The sequence below is a fragment of the Halichoerus grypus genome, chromosome X (assembly GCF_964656455.1).
Source record: "Halichoerus grypus chromosome X, mHalGry1.hap1.1, whole genome shotgun sequence".
Lineage (NCBI taxonomy): Eukaryota > Metazoa > Chordata > Mammalia > Carnivora > Phocidae > Halichoerus > Halichoerus grypus.
The window spans coordinates 2,355,937-2,374,672 of record NC_135727.1 but is presented as its reverse complement, the minus strand read 5'-3'; the positions used below and the strand labels follow the sequence as shown (position 1 = coordinate 2,374,672).

The 18,736-nt window shown below is 51.1% G+C and overlaps 1 protein-coding gene across 5 annotated transcripts; it reads left to right on the top strand.

Moving 5' to 3' along the window:
- Nucleotides 1-771: 771 nt before the first annotated feature.
- ZNF275 (zinc finger protein 275) lies at nt 772-18,321 on the top strand. Of its 5 annotated transcripts, none has more exons than XM_036082030.2 (7): nt 772-916; nt 4,435-4,561; nt 5,439-5,553; nt 10,451-10,525; nt 10,983-11,089; nt 11,873-11,961; nt 12,265-18,321. In XM_036082030.2, exon 7 carries the CDS (start codon nt 12,324-12,326, stop codon nt 13,449-13,451), a length of 1,128 nt encoding a protein of 375 aa, XP_035937923.1. In that variant the 5' UTR covers nt 772-916; nt 4,435-4,561; nt 5,439-5,553; nt 10,451-10,525; nt 10,983-11,089; nt 11,873-11,961; nt 12,265-12,323; the 3' UTR covers nt 13,452-18,321. The 5 variants fall into 5 exon arrangements, with proteins under 5 accessions (XP_035937923.1, XP_035937922.1, XP_035937924.1 ...); XM_036082029.2 differs by having other exon boundaries at nt 10,429-10,525; XM_036082031.2 differs by lacking the exon at nt 4,435-4,561 and having other exon boundaries at nt 10,429-10,525.
- The last annotated feature ends 415 nt before the right edge of the window (nt 18,322-18,736 follow it).

Below are 18,736 nucleotides of genomic sequence, written 5' to 3'. Positions count from 1 at the left end.
ACCCTTGCTTATTACCGTCTTCCTTAGGAAACAGGAGTCTTCAAGAAAGCATCGACGGCCTTAGCACACTGCTGGGCAAAGGCAGCTTCCTAGATTTCTGATGACTGGCACCAAAGTCTTCTGGAACGGGCTGCAACGCCCCCCCCCCCCGCGAAGACTCCCGTTGGTTTTTCTTCACAGTATGACCTATTTTGAAATTAACTCGAACACTTTTCCCCTCTACCCCCATTCCCACACTCGTGCGCGCATACACACACACACTCACAGGAGCTCTTGGGCGCCAAATGCGCGCCCCCTGAGGGCAGGGACGCGGCCTGGTTTTGCTCCCAGCTCTATTCTTACAGCAAAGGGCTCACAGTAACACTGGTGACTCAGTGAGGCGCTTCGACCCCTCCCGTGAGATCTGGCTTTGCTCTGCTTTGCTTTCTGTTCCCATCCCCCCCCCACCCCCGGCCAGAAGGCGCCCGAGGGGGCGGGGTTCTTTCCATTCCTTCATTCCTTCCTTCATGGGCTAGCTGGTTCGTTCGCTCATTCATTCATTCGTTCGTTCGCGTGTTCATTCATTCATTCGTACATTCATTCCGGCCCTCCCCCCTCCGCTAGGCAACGGGCCCGCACGCGCAGATCCCCCGTGGTCGCGCCTGACCCTCCCCCCGGGCCTCAGCCCCGCCCCCTGCCCGCCCCGCCCCCTCCCCAGGCCAATTGGGGCTGGCTGGCCGGGCGGGGCCGGGGCCGGGGCGGGGCTTTGCTCCCCCACTACCCCCGGCGGCGCCCGCGGCTCCGGAAACGCGCCGCGGGGCTGCTGGGCTCAGCCGGGCGCTGGCGGCTCCGTGGCGTTTCCTGCCACGCCGGGCCTGCCTGGGCCGCGCCAGCGCCGCTGCACCGAGGGCTGCGCGTCGGCCGCCACGGGGCCGGGGTGAGCATGAGGGCCCCGGGAGGATGTGCCCAGGGTGCGGGAGGGTGTGCGGGACTGGGCTGACCGTCTGGGCCGCGGGAGGATGCGCAGGGGGCAGCCTGAGAGAGTGCGCGGGGCCGGGGTGAGTGTTCCGCAGAGTGTGCGCTGGGTGGAGAGCGAGCGTTTTGGGGGGGCGTTTCCGCAGGAAACTGCTCGGTCCTGAGGCCATCCAGAGTGAAGGACGAGTCCCAGATGGCGGGTACGAGGAGGCCCGAAGGCCTTCTCGCGGCGGGCGGGGGGCGGCGGTCAGGGGCGGGAATCGCGGATGGGCCGAGGCCTACGCTGCTTTTGGGGGGGGGACACTGGGAACTGGTCATTATGGGAAGGAGGGGACCCCTGCCCCAAGCGCGATGGAGGCTGAGGGGGGAGGGGGCGTTGGGAAGGTTAAAGGGCTTTCCCCCAGTCGGGGGGAGGGGCTGAGCCGCAGTCTGGGGCGCTGGGTGGATGAGCTGCGAAGGGTTCCTGCTGATGGAGTTCCTCCTTTCCTTTCGGGTGGAGGTTGAGCCTCAGGTTGGTGGGGAGGGATGGGGGGATAGCCCAGAGCCCAAGAGCTGTGAGGGAGCGCGAGGGGGCAGCGCTTGCTGGGGGAAGATGAGCTCAAGGCTCTAGGTCTGAACAGGGCTTTTTCTGTCGTCCTTCTGGGGGCCACCATCTCCTCCTCCTGTGCCTCCCCCTTAAACCCCTTTGCTGCCTCTAGTCTATATTTGGGTGATTAATTACATGTCTTTTTCCATCCTACCCCCACAAACACACACTTGCCTGCCGCCCAAAGCCCATGGTCCCTTTCAAACAACCCCCCCCCCCAAATCCTGGCCCTCTTCCCAGAGGTCCCACCCTGTTCCAACTGACGCCCTCCAGCCAACGTTGGCCTAGCCTGGCTGCCAGCCCCCTTCAGTCTCCTTGGTCAGTGAAATATTTTCTCTTAAACCTCAGACCCGACATTTTTCCTTTACCAAAGGATTTCAGAGGAGATTGCCAGAACAGCACCCCCTCTGGGTACTGATGCCTACTCACCCCCTTCCCCATCCTCCCTCCCCCATTGAGCCTTTAAGGAGAAGCAGCTTGCCAGGCACAGTCCAGTCCATTCCCCCCAAAACGTCCCTGGATCTATGTTTAGAATCCTATTGAACAGTGATTTGCAGCCTTCTTTGAGTGAGAGACCCCTTGGAAAATCACTAGAAAGTGTGAATTCTCTTCCCAGGAGTCTGACAATTGGCGCAGACAGTGGGATCCCATCCCGGAAGCTCACAGGCCTGAATCCTGTCTGCTGAGTGCTGGTGGTGAGGAAGACTCCAGATTCTAGATAGGCCCAGTACTAACAAGGCACAGTTCTACCTTCCAGTCCCCAAAGTGCTGGCTGCAAATGCAGATTCCTTGGCCCCACCCACACCTGCTACTCTGCCCCTTGAGTTCTTAGCAAACCCGAAGCCAGGATTCTAGTGCACTGATCCAGCCTCGGTCCTAACCTGCCTGGGCTCCCCAAATGAGCATCCCTCATACCTGTGTAGACTCTCTCCTATCCAGGGCAATGTAACCTAAACAAACCTATACTTATAATTTATTTTGATTTTTAGTAAGATGCCATGCGTCTTCTTGGGAAGGGGAGAACATAAACCTTTTCTCAGTTAAGTACAACAAACACTACAAAATCCCCTTCTGGTCTACCTTCTGGCTTTTTATAGAAGGGAAAGAAAACGGAAACCTAAAGAGAGAGGGACAGGTGCCCAGGCAAAGTGAGAGAGGAAAACCGGGGAAGATGGAGACAGATGCCTCCCACCCACGCACACAGAAAAAGACACGCACAGACACAAACATCCCAAGAGAAACAGACTTTCCTGGTGAAACACCCGCTCTTGGCCCTTTAGGATTCTGCCACTTCTAGCCGCAGTGCGTTTGCACAGTACTGGGTGGGCCCCGATAAGGCCTTTGTGGCCACATCCTGGTGAGACAAGTTGAGAGCACATGGAGGCCAACTTCAGCTCCAGCCCAGAGGCTTGGGTCAGCATCCTGGCCTTGCCTGGCTGGGTTGGACTGGGATCTTGGCAGTGTGTGTTGTCTCATCCTGTCCTTCGGTCAAGCACTCATGACCCAAAGAGACATGTTCCTGGAAGGTGCACCCAAGTCTGCTTCTGTCCCCCTGAATTATTTCAGTCCCAACAGGTGGGACATTACCTGCCTGACTTATCACTCAGAATTGGCCTGAGACACAATGAGCCATCCTTGCATGTCTCTCTGGGGTGAGTCTGGGAGTTTACAGACCATGTCTGCGGGCCTTAAAGCTGGTCGTGCTGTCAGAAGGCCCCATGGGTGAGGGTGCAAGATGGTGGGAAGTATCCTTTCGTTTCTGGAAGCACTTCTGTTTGCATATATGTCAGTGACACTGAGCCGTCTTTGCCCAGGGACAGTCCTCGGTGTGAGCAACAAGACTCGAGGGAGGACAGACACCCAGTGAGGAGAACTGGGAATCTAGGCAGTCATTTGCATGGGACAGAAAGCCGCAGGCACCCATCTGCATTAGTGCTGAGGAGTGAGGTCTCTGGTCTGACCTATAAAGACACCCTCCAGGGCATTTTTGCTCTGCCCAGAACTGAACACCACGAGCTAGCTATTGTCTTCCAGGGCCTGAGGACATTCTGCTACAGGTCCTTGTTTAGATGTTCCAGGGAGTCCAGGTATTTCTGGCATCCCTTAGAAGTTTCTGGAAGCTGCTAGATAGAGCCAGTTCGGGTGGCCTTGCTGCCTCTCCCCTGCCCCACTGCCCAGGGGAAAAGGGTACCTGCTAGGGAGGTTGCATGGCCGTTGGTGCCATGGAATTGATGAAATACTGATCTTTTAGGCTCAGATGCAAACTTCACTAGTACATTCTGAGGAGGGATTCTGAGCTCAAACGTCACCTTTTAAAGACACCTAATGATTCACTGCTTTTTTGACATGGGTTGGTTTTTGTCTCCATTGAATTCAACTCTTAATTTCTGTTCTTTCATATCAAAGTGCAATGGTTATTTTGGTTCTCAGCGTTTCTGATTCTATACAGAAAATTTGATTTAAAGAAGTTGATTAAAATTTACATTGCCATCTAAAGCACATATGAGGAATATTTCTGCACTCACATGAGCTCTCGTGTTGTAGAGTACATGATTTTTCAGACTGTCAGGCAGGGGTTTAGCATCGAGAGGATCTCCCTGTGCTCATCAAACAGTTGCAGTCTCTCTGGCACTTTGCTTGGTCCAGGGTGGAATCTGCCGTCAACCTTTGCTAGGGCCTTCACTCTCTGGGAGTGCATAGGCATTAGACTATACTTCAGATCCCACTTAAAGAAGGAGAACAATATTATTTATATTAAGAGACAGAGATTTGTTTTTCCATAATCTTTCTCCAAACTGCCATTTCCCAGGTGGGTGTAGGAGTGCACCTTATGAGTCTTGGGTGAATCCAAGTGCCTTATGGTCAAGGTCAGCATCGTCTTCTGTATCCATCAGGTGCATTACTATGGTGTTCATATTCTTCCTGGAATTGCTTTGACCTTGACCCCTGCAAGTCCACTTTTGGAAGGCAGTGGACAACTGCATTTGTCACTTTTGTCACAGCATCCGGCTTCTTTCCCAGGTTAGTTCCACCATTTCAAAGCAGAGCGGTCGTACAGCATGGCTTCTAAATGATCAGATGATCTTCGGGATTGGTGATAATTTACTTTTAACTGCAGTGGGGGTTAATGTGTATTTTATCATACAGAATTTAGCTACTTTTGTGAAAGAAGGGCTCACTTTTTCCCTCCTCTTTTTATGAGCACTTTCTAAATGATCTCTGTATGTCCGTGAGTGCTGGGACTGTGTGTGGTGATCTGAAGTTCTTGCAGGTTAGGCCCCCTGGGCAAGCCTGATACGGGAAGGACCACTCCTGTTGCTACACGGGGAAGGATCATTAATAATTCACCTGGGGGTTGTGGCTTGAGGATTTCAACAGTTAATCATTCCAATTAAGTAAAAACACTTTGATAGGATCTGCTCAATTAAATAGAACACTTCAGGAGGATGTGCTCAATTAAACATGGGTGGCTTGGAAGAACTGTGTGTAAGTGTGAGTGTGAGAGAGAGAGAGAATGATGTGTGTGACTAGCGCCCAGTGAGGGTCTCTGATGGTGTATCAAAAGGATGATTTAAAGCCAGTCCCCTAAGTCCATATATATCATTAGGCTATTAGGACATTCAGTAACTGCCTATTCTCTGGATATGGCCTGGTGTTAAGAGGGCCGCATATTTCCTTTCCTTGGTGTGGCTTGAAAAGTCTTAAATCTTGGGAGCTGGGCCTCAGGCAAGTTACTTGACCTCTTGGATCCATGACTTCCTTCTGTGTAAAATGGAGGTGGTAATAACTATTGGTTGCAGTAATTAAATGATGTGAAGGGAGAAGCACAGTACCAAACATGTAGTAGGTACTCTGTAACTAGAGGTTTGCTCCATTTAACACGCCCCTCCCCCCACAGTTTATCCCATGTCCACTCGGTGCCAGGAGCTCCTGCCGATGCTGGGGATCCAGGGGTGACCAGGAAAGAGAAGGTCTCTATCCTTTGGGAGGTGACGTTTCTCCTGGGGAGTCAGGTAAAGACAATTTCATTTCAGAGGATGATTTTTAGGTAGTGAAAAGTGTTACGAGTAAACGGTGATTGGGCTCGAGAGTGAAGACACTTTAGGAGGTAACACTTGAATGAGGCCTGAATTCTTAGCAGGAACTACCTGTGGCATGTTCAGAGCCCCGGGGGGCATCACCCTGGCATATTTAGGACAGAATGAATGTCAGGGTGTCTGGAAGGAATGACTGAGATGCGGGGTGCTGGATTTGGGCCAGGTGGGCTGGGCCAGGTCTTTGTAAGGGGTTAAGGCCTTAGGTCTCGGGCTTGAGGACAGTGAGACAAGTTTTAACAGGCCATCTTTTTCAGAAGGTAAATATGAGATGCTCTGTCCATTCCACTTGGCAGCAAAACCTCAATGTCAATGGAAGTGAGTTTTCTTCATGAATTGTATAAGTAATCTACGACCAGCTTGTTTTGTATTGGAAGCCAAAGTCAAACCAGACATCAAATGTATACCAGGAAGAATCCCAACTGCTCAGAGGGGGGCCCTACCCAGGTGCCAGTGGGACACAGAGAGCTTGGCCGCTGGGTACCTGGGGCTTCACTCACACACGAGGGAAGCACCTGTGCTGGGCAGTGGGTTAGAGAAGGGAATGGGGCTTCTGTGGATGTTGAGCCTAAAGGAGGCCTTCTGCTCACACCCATCCATGGCACTGAGAGCCTGGGGAGATGAGCCCAGGAAGTCCCAACCCCATGGTCCTATCCCTGAGCTTTCTGGGACTGCCCACACATTGCTCTCAGCCCCTCTCCCCTGTGTCCGCCATGCCCGTGTGGGTACCTCAGGATGTTGCTCAGCTTTCAGGGCCATTCCCCATTGTTTCCTTGGCCTCAGCCCTACCCCCTCACATGCTAAGAATCTTTTTTATCTAAAGCCTACCCAAATCTTTTTAAATTGTTATTCTTTTCTGATTACCAAAGAAATGCAGCTTGGTTACTAAAAATTCACGTGTTACAGAAACAGAAAGCAGAAGACCTTTCTAAATCTAGACTCTACCCCAGGGTGGCACACATTACAGTATGGGTGTGCTTATTTTAGCTGCAAGTCACTCCGTTTACTCCTTTTTTCTCCCGAAATGCAAATGTATACTTAGCTGCTCTCTCCCCTTCCCCTGCTCTCTTTGGATTTTTTAGTAAACAGTTACTGTCTGTCTCCATCTTCTATGAAGGATTTGAATTTTTGTAATCTGTGTGTCATCCGTATTAGCCACCTATTGGGTTTTTTTTTCATTTTTATTTCTTTTTCTTTTTCTTGTTTTCTACCACTTGTTGATTTTATGTTTAAGCTCTCCAGTTTTCTTCCTGCTCTGAGTTCTAGGACTCTTCAGTAAGGTCTCCAGAGCTCTGAGCCACATTCATCATTCCCCCTCTCCTTTTCTTATTTTTGACATTGGGATTATTTAGACCTATGGTATATTGTTTTTCATCCTTTTACTTTTCACCTATCTATGTCTTTACATTTAAAGTCTTTATATTTAAAGTGTCTTACAGACAGCATAGAGTTGAGTATTGTTTTTAATATAGTCTAATAATCTCTGCCTTTCAATTGGAGTGTTTAGTCCATTTACATTTAACTTAATTATCCATGAGGTTGGATTTAAGTTTGCCATCTTGCTATTTGTTTCTATTTATTCTGTCTGTTCTTTTTCCTTTGTTTCTTTACTCTTTTGGATTATTTTTTAGAATTGTATTTTATCTCCACTCCTGGCTTATTAACATGCATCAGAGTCTCAGAGGGCTTCCTTAAACACACAATCATATGTTTTATTTATATGTATGTTATAAACCCCACAGTACCTTATTATTATTTTTGCTTTAAATGGTCAGTTATTTTTTAAAGATTTAAAAATAAAGGGGGTAAAAATATTTTTACATTCCTGGTGTTCTTCATTCCTTTGTGTCCATCCAAGTTTCCATCTGGTATCATTTTCCTTCACCTGAAGAACTTTCTTTAATATGTCTCATAGTACAGGTCTGCTGGTGACCAATTCTCTCAGCTTTTTGTCTGAAAAAGTTTTTATTTTGCCTTCATTTTTGAAGGGTATTTTCCCTGAACATAGAATTCTAAGTTGACAGGGTTTTTTTTTCCATTAGCACTTTAAAAATGTCATTCAACTATTTGCTGGCTTGCACATTTTCTGATAAGAAGTCCATAGTTATTCTTATCTTTGCGCTTCTGTATACAACATGTCCCCCTCCCCCTCCCCCCGCTGCTCTAAGATTTTCTCTTTATCACTAGTTTTCAGCAATTTTATTATGACGTGTTTTGGTATATGTATGTGGTTTTTTGGTTTTGTTGTTTGTTTAGACTTGGTAGGGGTTGGCTGGGCTTCTTGGATCTAGTTTTCATCAAATTTGGGGGAAAAAATTTCAACCATTATTTCTTCAACTATATTTTTATCCTTTCCCCCTTTTCTTCGTCTTTTCAGATTCCAGTTACATGTGTGTTAGATGATTTTCCGTTGTGTCCAGGTCATTGAGACTGTTTTGTAAATATCTTTTTTTTTTTCATTTTGATCTTCATTTGGGTTAGTTTCTATTGCTATATCGTCAAGTTTTCTAATCTTTTGGGGGGGGGGGTTGGACCCTGAACATCTCCCTACCTGTGTGTATCCTGGGAATTGTTCAGCTTAAATCTAACCCTTCTTTTTATCCTCAAGTTTTCTAATCCAGTGTCTAATCTGCTGTTAATCACATCCAGTGAAATTTTCATTTTAACTGTTATAGTTTTCACCTCCAGAAAGCCCATTTGGATCTTGTTTATATTGTCCATTTTTTTCATTATGTTTCTGTTTTTCTTTCAATATTTATACATAGTTAAACTAGCTGTTATCCTTATCTGTAAGTTCTACCAGTAATCATTTTTGAGTATTTCTGTTGACCTGATTTTCCTTGCCATGGATCACAGTTTCCTGCTTCTTGGCATTTCAGTAATTTTATCTTGGCTGTTGGACGTCATAGAGATCATATTGTTGAGTGTCTAGATTTTGTTATTTCACTTTGAAAAGGGTTGGACTTCCTTTGGGGAGGTAGTTATTTGTGGACCAGCTTCATCACATTGAGGCCTATTTGTAAGCTTTTCTAGAGCAGGTTCGGGGTAGCTGTGGCCCCAGGAGTCAGTCAGTCCTACTACTAAGGCATGGCCCCTCTGAGTCTCTACTGAATGGCCCAGGTGATCACTGAGGACTCTTTACTCTGGTTGGTTGAACCCTGAACATCTCGCTACCTGTGTGTGTCCTGGGAATTGTTCAGCTTAAAGCTTCCTGGCCATTCTTTTCCTAGTCTTTGGGAGTTTTATTATGTATGCGTGGCTTGGGAGTCAGGAAAGGCTCAAGGGGAGCCTTATGCTGATTTTTTGGAGCTCTTTTTTTCTGCGTAGCTCCCTCCTTTCTGGAACTCTGCTCTGCAACTTCTAGCTGCATCGACTGCCCTGGATGCTAGTCTGTGTCTTGATGAAGCCACCAAGCTCCGTTTGAGTCCCCCTTCCCTGCACTCTCAGTCTAGAAATTGCCTCCAGGCAGAACCAGGGCAATGATAAGGCTCATCTCAGTTGTTTCTCTTCTCTCGGGGTGATGATCCTCACTTCCTGCTGCCCAATTATCTGAAAACTTGTTTCAAATCTGTTTTGTCCAGTTTTTTTTAAAGATTTTTATTTATTTATTTGACAGAGATAGACACAGCGAGAGCAGGAACACAAGCAGGGGGAGTGGGAGAGGGAGAAGCAGGCTCCCCACGGAGCAGGGAGCCCAATGCGGGGCTCGATCCAAGGACCCTGGGATCGTGACCTGAGCCGAAGGCAGACGCTTAACGACTGAGCCACCTTATGGCAGGACATTGTTCTTTGTTACAATATCATAGCCAGAAGTAGAAGGGTCTATCTCTCCCTTTCAATATCTGATTTTATGTAAACGTCTTTCTGGAGTGTCTGGGTCTTCTACTCCTTAAGCTAGTGTAAAAATGCCTCCTTTTCATTTAGTTAGGAATTAATTGAATTGACCTGACATCAGAACAGAAACTGTGTTCCTGCTTCTTTTGAATTCGCTGAAATGGGAGGCCTCTGAGGCACACACATTTGTGGTAATATAATTACACCATTTCACATATTTTGCAATCTGGAAGAAAAAGGTAAATTGTACATATTGTTCAGATCTTTTATTTAGCAACTTGGTGTTTGAAGATCTTTTCTTTGAGGCTTCTTTTTCTGGTTGTTTTGTCCAACTTTTCGTTTTGTCAGACATTTCACGGAAATGTTCTTGTCTGCATCTGTCTCACTGTCACCTGGTTGACTGTTTGAGCTGGGTGGGGTATGGCCTCTAAAAGGCCTTGCTTCTGGCCAACAACACCTGGATCCTGCTCTTTTGTTGCCTCTCTTCGCTCCAGTGGCCCAGGCTTTTTTTGTTGCCCTTACAAAGTTGGAAAGATCTCTCACTTCTCACTTAGTTATTTCTTCTGATATTCTTTTGGGGACGCTTCCTTCCTACGCAGTGTGAGCCTTGACCTCTTTGAGGCTGGCTGCTGGGAGGCCTGTGGCCGGCCTATCTCAGAGAGCCAGTCTCGCCACCGTCTCCACCTGTGTCTGTATTCCCTGGGCTGTTCCTGGGCCAGCGTTCATTTGTCTTGTCTGGGTCCCCTCTGGCCTGCCTGTATTAATTCTCTGCCAGTCTGTTTCCCCCAGTGTTGGGGGTATGTTTTCTCAGGCACAGCTGTGCTCTGGCTTGTCACTCAGCTGCTGGGCAAGAGAAGACTGAATAAGATGTAAAACCAGGGAAAAGGAAATCACCAATCTTGTCCTAGGGGACCCAAAGGCAGGGCTGCTGTCACTCATGGCTCTTTTCACTTTCCTTAGCTCTGCCTGCCCCCCCCCCCAGGGTCTTGCCCTCCCCCAGGATGGACCCCCGGGAAACCAGGTCCTGGCAAGCCCTCTTGAGATACTTGAGGCCCAGGTGAGCTGTGCTTCCCTCTGCCTGGCTTAGGAATCTGTCACTGCTGCCTGATTGTGGCCGTGACCTCTACCTCGTTTCCCAGCATGACACACTACCGGACCTGAACTCCAGCTTATGCCTGTCCTCCCTCTGCTTTCTTCCTGAGTCTACCAAGAAATGGACGCCTGCTGGGGTTGTAATTCCCATTATGCTGGTGGGGGAGCTGCATTTCGGTCCAGGAAAGCGATTGAACTGAGGTCCCTCGGGAAGACAGTGGGAGGCCAGGGCCATGGCCCAGGTGTTCTGATGCTTGGTCACATTCTCTTTCCAGGACTTCTTTAGGCTTGTGCTTAGATCTCCATGCTAGCGATGCACACCCACTCCAGACCCTCACCTCTTATCCCTGCTGTTACTAGTGCTCCCCCCACCTCATTCTAGAACGGATAGAAGGACAACTTATCCCTGGGAATTCTTTCAGGATTCAGTGACAGTTGACGACGTGGCCCAGTACCTCGCAAAAGGAGCGATTGAGACTGGACGCCGAGCAGAGGACAGTGGCGTATTACAGGAAGGCGACCTCCGTGGGTAAGGACGGCCCTAGCCCTTCCACCAGCTTCCCCACAGCTGCATGGTCCTACACAGCTGGGTGTGGGGTTAGGGCCGCCTGGAGTAGCCCTACACAAGCTTGCCTTCTGGGGCCTTACACCCCCCCCACCCTGGGGATCGGCTGTAAGAAAACACAAAGTGTCTGCCGCCCTCAGCATTTCTTTTTCTTTTTTTCTTTTCTTTGGTCAACATTTCAAAGTAGCAGGGCTCCCTCCCAACTCCTGATGGCATGGAAAGAAGCCCTGTCCGTGTTTTATTGGGAAAGAAATTAGAACAAACGGGCCACTATCATTTAGGAAACTTTTTTAAAAAAATCACAAATTGCCCAAAAATTACACGGCCATTTTATTACAGTTTATTGTTGAGGGAGAGGTTGACAGAGCAAGGCCCTCTGCCCTATCAGGGGCTGCACCTGTGCGGTGGGGAGGGTTGCTAAGACAGGAGCCCGCTGGGGGTCAGGTTTGGGAGTTGCAGCGCAGTACGAAGTTCAGTGAGCAGGCACTGAGGAATGTGAACCCGGAGAAAGGGAGGATCAGCTCTTCCGGATGACCGCCTGGCACTGCGTCCGGGTGGGCCCGGGGTCTGCCTCATCCGTTCCCTGGAGGGAGCCAGCCCTTGGGGAAGGCATTTGGAACGGATGAATGGCGTGCCTGAGGGCACAGCCAAGCTCGACTTCGTGGATTAAAAGGGTTTCATCTTTGAAGGCCCTGCCCCACTCTGGCTGCCAGCAAAGCCCTTTTCCTTTTCCTTTTCCGTGAGCAGGAGTTCCTGTTTTGAATCCTACCTGGTGTGAGGACACGTGCTGCTGGTATCTGCCCCATCCCTTATTGCAGAGCGAGCGAAGCATTCTGGTGAGTGGAAAAGAAACCCGAAAAATGAAACAATTGTGGGGGGACACCCAGCTGAGCCTTTGGGGAGGAGGTGCGGCTGCTTCTCTCCCATAGAAGGGGGAGATGTCCTCAGGGCCGCTTCAGTGGTAGGGGGTGGGCAGCAGTGAGGCCTGTCTGCGCCTTTCGTCCGTAGTCCTTGCTTCTCGTTGGACGGGCACCAGCCAGCCTGCCCGCAGCCTCTCCGGGCGCTGTGTCCAGCAGCTGTCTCAGGAGGCCTGCGATGCTCGACAAAGGAAAGTAACCTCCTTCCTTCCTCCTCTGCAGAGGACCAGCGTCCCGCGGTTCTCACCTCAGAAGGCATCTCGGTGACCCAGCAGCGGGCGATGGGTGAAGAAGCTCAGCCTCAGGAGATGGCATCCACGAGCTCCCCGCGGGCCGGGGAGCCCAGCCCCGGGCTCAAACAGAACAGGGGCTCTGAGGGGAGCGGGGGGAGCCTTCAGAACCGGCCTATGGAACATCACTTCGCGTGTAAAGAGTGCGGGGATGCCTTTCGGCTTAAGGTCCTCCTCGTGCAGCACCAGAGGATTCACAGTGAGGAGAAGGGCTGGAAGTGCGGGGATTGCGGGCAGGTCTTCCGGGGGGTCTCGGAGTTCAATGAGCACCGCAAGGGCCATGTGGCCGCAGAGCCGCAGCCTGGCCCCAGCCGAGCCCCGGAAGATGCTCTGCAGAAGAGGGAGCAGACGGAGAGGGAGGCGAAGCCCTTCGAGTGTGAGGAGTGTGGGAAGAGGTTTAAGAAGAACGCAGGCCTCAGTCAGCACCTGCGGGTGCACAGCCGGGAGAAGCCCTTTGACTGTGAGGAGTGCGGCCGCTCCTTCAAGGTGAGCACGCACCTCTTCCGCCACCAGAAGCTGCACACGGCCGACAAGCCGTTCGCCTGCCGCGCGTGCGGCCGCGAGTTCCCGGACCGCCAGGAGCTGCTCAAGCACCAGCGGGCGCACAGCGGCCACCTGCCCTTCGACTGCGACGACTGCGGCAAGTCGTTCCGCGGCGTGAGCGGCCTGGCCGAGCACCAGCGCATCCACAGCGGGGCCAAGCCGTACGGCTGCGCGCACTGCGGCAAGCTGTTCCGCCGCAGCTCCGAGCTCACCAAGCACCGGCGCATCCACACGGGCGAGAAGCCGTACGCGTGCGGCCAGTGCGGCAAGGCCTTCCGCCAGAGCTCCAGCCTCCTGGAGCACCAGCGCATCCACACCGGCGAGCGGCCGTACGGCTGCGGCGACTGCGGCCGCGCCTTCCGCGGGCCGTCCGACCTCATCAAGCACCGGCGCATCCACAGCGGGCTCAAGCCCTACGAGTGCGACAAGTGCGGCAAGGCCTTCCGCAGGAGCTCGGGCCTCAGCCGCCACCGCAGGACCCACAGCGGAGCGAGGCGCTGCGAGTGCAGCGCGTGTGGCCGCGTGTTCAAGAGGCGCTCGGCGCTGCAGAAGCACCAGCCCACCCACCACGACTAGACGACGCCCCGACGCGGCCCCCGGAGGCGGCGGCTTCCCGCGGGGGGGGGCGTGGGGGGGGGGCGAGGCCCTAGAGGGGCAGGGCGGAGTCAAAGGAGATGAACAGTTTCGTAGCGCTGAGATATTTTCGCGTCCGAAAGGTCGAATCCAATTTATACTGTCACCAGCAATTTCTAAGTGTACATGTTTCCCATTTTGCCTATCGAGAGTAGCTTCTCCGACATCCTAATTTATTTGGACTAGTGTGACGGGCATCAAGTACCTTCAAGGTACTCCAATCCGCGGGCCTTGAAACCGAGAGTGAGAGAAGAGAAACCTGCATGTGGGGGTGGAGCGGGGCGTGGAGGTCCCCTTCTCCTGGCTGCTCCCTCCGGGAACGGGACACAGAGCTAGTCAGCGACGGCCTCGATGTAATGTGACCCCAGCTTTCCTGAAGACAAGATAGAGCCCCAGAGTTGTTTGGCCTACTTGAATTTATAAATTGTTAGGGATGTACATAGAGCACTCAAATGTCTTATAATATTTAATTTATTAATTCAGTTATACATACATACTGTAAATCACGTATTACATAGAATAATATATTACTTTAGAAAATACTCCTTTTTCTCCCTCACGCCACTCCACAAGATGATTTTATTCTGAATCCTCACATGCATCTCTGACCTCACCATCTTCACCAACCTCGTAGCCCCTTTTGAGTCCTCCGACAGTTTCAAAGCACATCCGATGGCTTCCACCCGTCTAAGCTGTGTGCCCAAGGCTCTCACTAGAAACTTCCTCCTAAGCCATAATGACGTGTTCACATCACGTTAGGACAGTTGTTGTTGTTGGTGTTGTTTTTAAACTTGTCCCATAGCTCTACACCATAACCACTTACCGTGTTTGCCTTTCTTAAATGACCGTCAAAAGACTTTTTTGAAGCATCTATAACTTGGTCATTGTGAGGTCATACTCCCAGGAATAAGTACTGAATCTGGGCTAAATTGCTTTCGCGTCCATTTTTCCTCAACCAGTTCGTTCTGGTGACTTCCACGTGCGTCCAAAACTAGCATCGGTTGGGGTCTGTTGCGGGTTCATAGGTCTTGTCCTCAAGCAGTACTGTTCTGTTCAAGCTCAAGTAGTTGAGAGAGCATCCCCATAACGGACATCTCCAGGACTCAAGTATGAGGTGATGCCTCTTTTTCGGGAGCGATAGCCTCTCCTCCCATGGAGGCAGCCCTCCGTTTCGGGCTCTGTGAAACAGGGGTGATCACAGGACTACCTCCTAAGGTTATCGTGAGAACTGCGACGCCACGCCTAGCCCGAAGGTGCACTCAGTGAAGGTCGTCTGCTGTCATCGCCATAATTATTGCTGTCATTCTATGGCTCCTCAGTACCGGACCTGGGGATGGACCCAGGCCTCCTGACTGCTAGTCTCCTCTTCTTTCTCTCGTGCAATGACTTAAGTCGTGTTCCTGTTTTCTTGCATGCAAACCGTACGTTCATCTCCTTTGACCAGTTATCAAGTTACCTTTGGATATATTGACTTTATACAGCGGTTCTTTCTATATCGATTGTGATGATCTCTTTTCCAGTTTTATTGCTTTGCTCTTTGTAGCAGTTTTATTCCATTTTTGTCGTGCGAGCTTTAAGTTTTACATATCTGAGCACTCACCGTTGTCCGTTAAGCCGTAACTTTCATTGCTTCCATACTTAGATACGATGATGTTTTCTTCTAGAATTTTAATTACAAATGAAAAGTTGAAAGCCCTGCCCCACCAGAAGGTGGATGCACCAGGTGGGCAGGCTGGATGGGAAGGGGCCAGAGAAGCAGGCTCTCTCCTCATCCAAGACGCAGACTCTGTGCATGTCTGTGGGCAGTACTTGACTATCCAACCTGGCCACGCAGACACGCAAGAGAAACGTCCATCTCGGATTGGCCAGAACATTCTGACTGTTCCTCAGTATAGCCCGACCTGTCAGCAGCAGGCCTGGGCCTCAACTAGATCAATGGGGTGGTCCAAACGTGGTCTCGGCTGCAGCTGGCTCTCCTTCAAGCTCCTGGGAGCTTTGGCCATGCCCGGCATGGATTCAGTGCCTGAGCAGCACATCCACCCAAGGCACATCTCCTCGAACACAAGAAGACTCACTTGACCGATGCTGTCATGTAGATGGCATCCTCCTCCTAGTGAGTGACTCTGGAACTAGAAAGAGGTCAGTTTGGTGGCTTTTGCTTCGGGCAACTAGGGGGAAGTTGACGCACGTGTTCTGATGTTACCTCCTGCAGCTACACCTAAGAGGAGCAACAGAGCAGAGGCTCGGAGCGGAGCCGTGCCCTTCTGATGCCCTGTGCGTCACGGCCATAGAAGCTGGCCACAGCAGGCCCAGGCTGTGACTGTCAGCGGCCATGCCCAGGAGGGGCAGTAAAACAAGGGTTTGGAGGGCAACCGTGCCCTTCTGATGGCCCATGTGGCATAGAAATCGAAGCTGGTCATCCTGGGGCTAGGCTGTTACTCCCGACAGCCTCCCCCAAGAGGAACGGCAGCAAGGGCTGGCCGGAAAGCTGGCCTCCAGTGACCTGCCGAACCCGCAGGTAGAAGCCAGCCGCACCAGGGCTGTGGTGTGACCTGCCGGCAGCTGTGCCCCAGGGGCCACTAGCGGGCCCCTAGAGGGGGTGTACCCTTCCTGATGGGCCCCCACCCCAACCCCGCCGAGGCTGAGACGGAGCTTCTCAGCAGGAGCGCCCGGAGGAGCTTCTCAGGCCCCCATCCTGGGAAGCAAGGTCCCCTGGTGACCGCTGTGACCTTAGCCAGAAGGTCCTCTGGAATGGCCGCCAGGCCACGGGAGTGGCTCTCTGTGACGTCTCCATCCTGGCCCTCGGGCTGGAGAGAAGCCAACAGCACTTGTTACATAGCCGCTGCTTTTGCTCTGTGGCTTCCGGTCCAGCTGTGTCCGCAGTCACTGCTTCCTTCTGCATCACTGGTCTGTTTTCGAGCTGTCAGGACGCGTCCGACACAGCTGCCATTGGGTAAGGAACTTGACATGGACGGGGGGCAAGTCTGGCAGCTCACTAGCCGTTTGTCAGCTTCTCTGAAGGATCCAGATACAGTATTAGCTCAGAACTTCGCGTTGTCGCGGCGCCATGCCCTCCTCGACTTTTGCCATTCTCAGTTCTCGCGTTCTCTCTGACACAAACCCTCTTCTAGAGTTAACACTAAAGACCGCACCTTTTCTGTCGCTGTGTTTGCGGGTGACGTCCGTGCTCTGTCCGGCTTTAACATGTGTCCTGTAGTCGCGCCGAGTTCAGTGTTCGCCTCTCGTAACTTGGGGGTGGGTTCCTCGGGCCCCGTAGGTGTGCTGCATTGTCAGGTGCAAAATGTGGTCAAGCGTCCTAGTGTGCGTGCTCGTCTGTGCATTTGTGCATCTACCTCATTGCGTTTTTTCTTTCTAATCACACACATTCCTTTCGCAAGGGAAATGTAGAGCAGTTGGGTTACATAGAATGCCGACTCTCATTAGAAATAGATCCTTTTCTTAGATTCTGAAAGAAACCTTCCATTGCTTTTATTAAAGTTTTGAATACTTGCTGAAATTTTTAAATGAAAGTGGTTGTTTACCATTTTTGCTGCTTATTACGATTAACTGTGTTGATTAGTTATGTCTTACCCACTTCTGCACTTCCAGAGTGAGCCCCCCCCACCAAATCGCAGTGCTGGCATTCCACGGGCCCGGGGTTTCAGCCTTGTCGTGTGCCCTGGGACCCTCACCACCCCCCCAGGCCGCATTAATTCAACCAGAACCGAACACTTGACTCGAGGGCAGCAACCAGTCATCAGAGCCGACTGGACACGACAGGCTGGGCCTTTCAGGTTCTCTGTCTGTGAAGTGCAAACGAAAAATGAGAGAGGAGTTTCTAGTTGGTATTGGAAGAAAAAGGGAGCCACACGATATTTAGAGGAGTTGACCCCATGGGTGGCACCAGCTGGAAGACGTGTGGGCTCCTGCTAAGCACTCCAGAGCTGCCTCAACTCCATCACCCCGACGGAGTCCTGGCCTCATTATGTTCTTGGATTTTGGGCAACTGCCCCCATCAGATCATTTGTGTCCCCACCGTAGTCTCCCTTGACCTGAGCCAGCTTGAGTGGGTCTCTGCTTTCTGCAATCTGTCAAGAGTCAGTTGCCTTTTACCACTTGGCTGCTTCCCGAGAAGAATCACATGGCTGGTTTTCCTCATGTTCTACCCGGCTCGAGTTCCTGGCCCAAGTCCCACCTGACTATCGGAAACACCTGTTTGAATGTGGTACTGAACTCTGTTCACTCAGATGGGTAAAAATCTATGCCTTTTAGTCTCAGTGAGTTGGACCAATGCCTTTCTGTCCAGGTAGCATTGCTGTACGGATCCCCTGTTTGTCCCATGAAATGAGTTTAAGTCAACACCCACCCTGTTGTTTATTTTGGAAGTGTCTCGCTACTTCCAGAGAATCCATCAGATTGGGGAATTGAGAATTTCTCTATTATTAGTATACTTACATTCTGTACTTCTCCTAGTATCAGTTTAGGTGTTTACCTTCAAAACTAGAAATGGTCTCTTTTAACTTGGCCTTCGGTGTTCTTTGCATATCTAAGAACAGTAGCCATGTCTGCCCCGGTCCATATTTCAGTTGTTGGCGCTCTTCTCTCATTCCTCCCTGATCTCCTTAACTTGTCTGTTTTATGGCACTTACTATAATCAGCCTTGCACTAGAGCTTCGCCCTCCCCACCTGCCCCCCACCCGTTAGATTGTGAGCTCTTATAAGACAGGGGTGACCCTTCATGTCTGATTCCCCTACCAGATCTAGCACAGTGCCTTGCATCAAGTAGATTTCAATAAATATATGTTAAATGGCATTGGTGTTCCTTGACTTATTTTGTCAAAGTTTAGGTCAACAGCTCTTCCCTTGCTCCTTTCTCTACGCTCTGAAGTTCCTGCCCCCTCCTGGGATCCAGGTGTTATCTTGTGCCTCCCCCCTTACTGGATGCCTGGAGGGGACAGGAGGTGCCCTGATGACAGAGGGCTGGCTTCCCTGGAAATGTGAGCTGGCCCTCGGCAGAAGAGGCCTGTCATTCAGCCAGGTACCTTCTCCCACCCTGGCTAGGGCTCTCCCCCGAGTCTGAATTCCAGTGGGAGCAGAACACCAGGCTGGATCCTGAGCTCCTCCCCTAGGGACCAGGAAGCGAGTGACAGAAGTGGCTTCTGGGCTAGGTGAGGGTGGGAGTGGAGAGGTCAGTCCTCTTGGCCAGTGGCTGGCCCTCTTTCTAATGA

Excerpts from the sequence above, each read along its gene's own strand:
- ZNF275 (XM_036082033.2), top strand. The coding sequence starts at position 12,324 with ATGGGTGAAGAAGCTCAGCCTCAGGAGATGGCATCCACGAGCTCCCCG.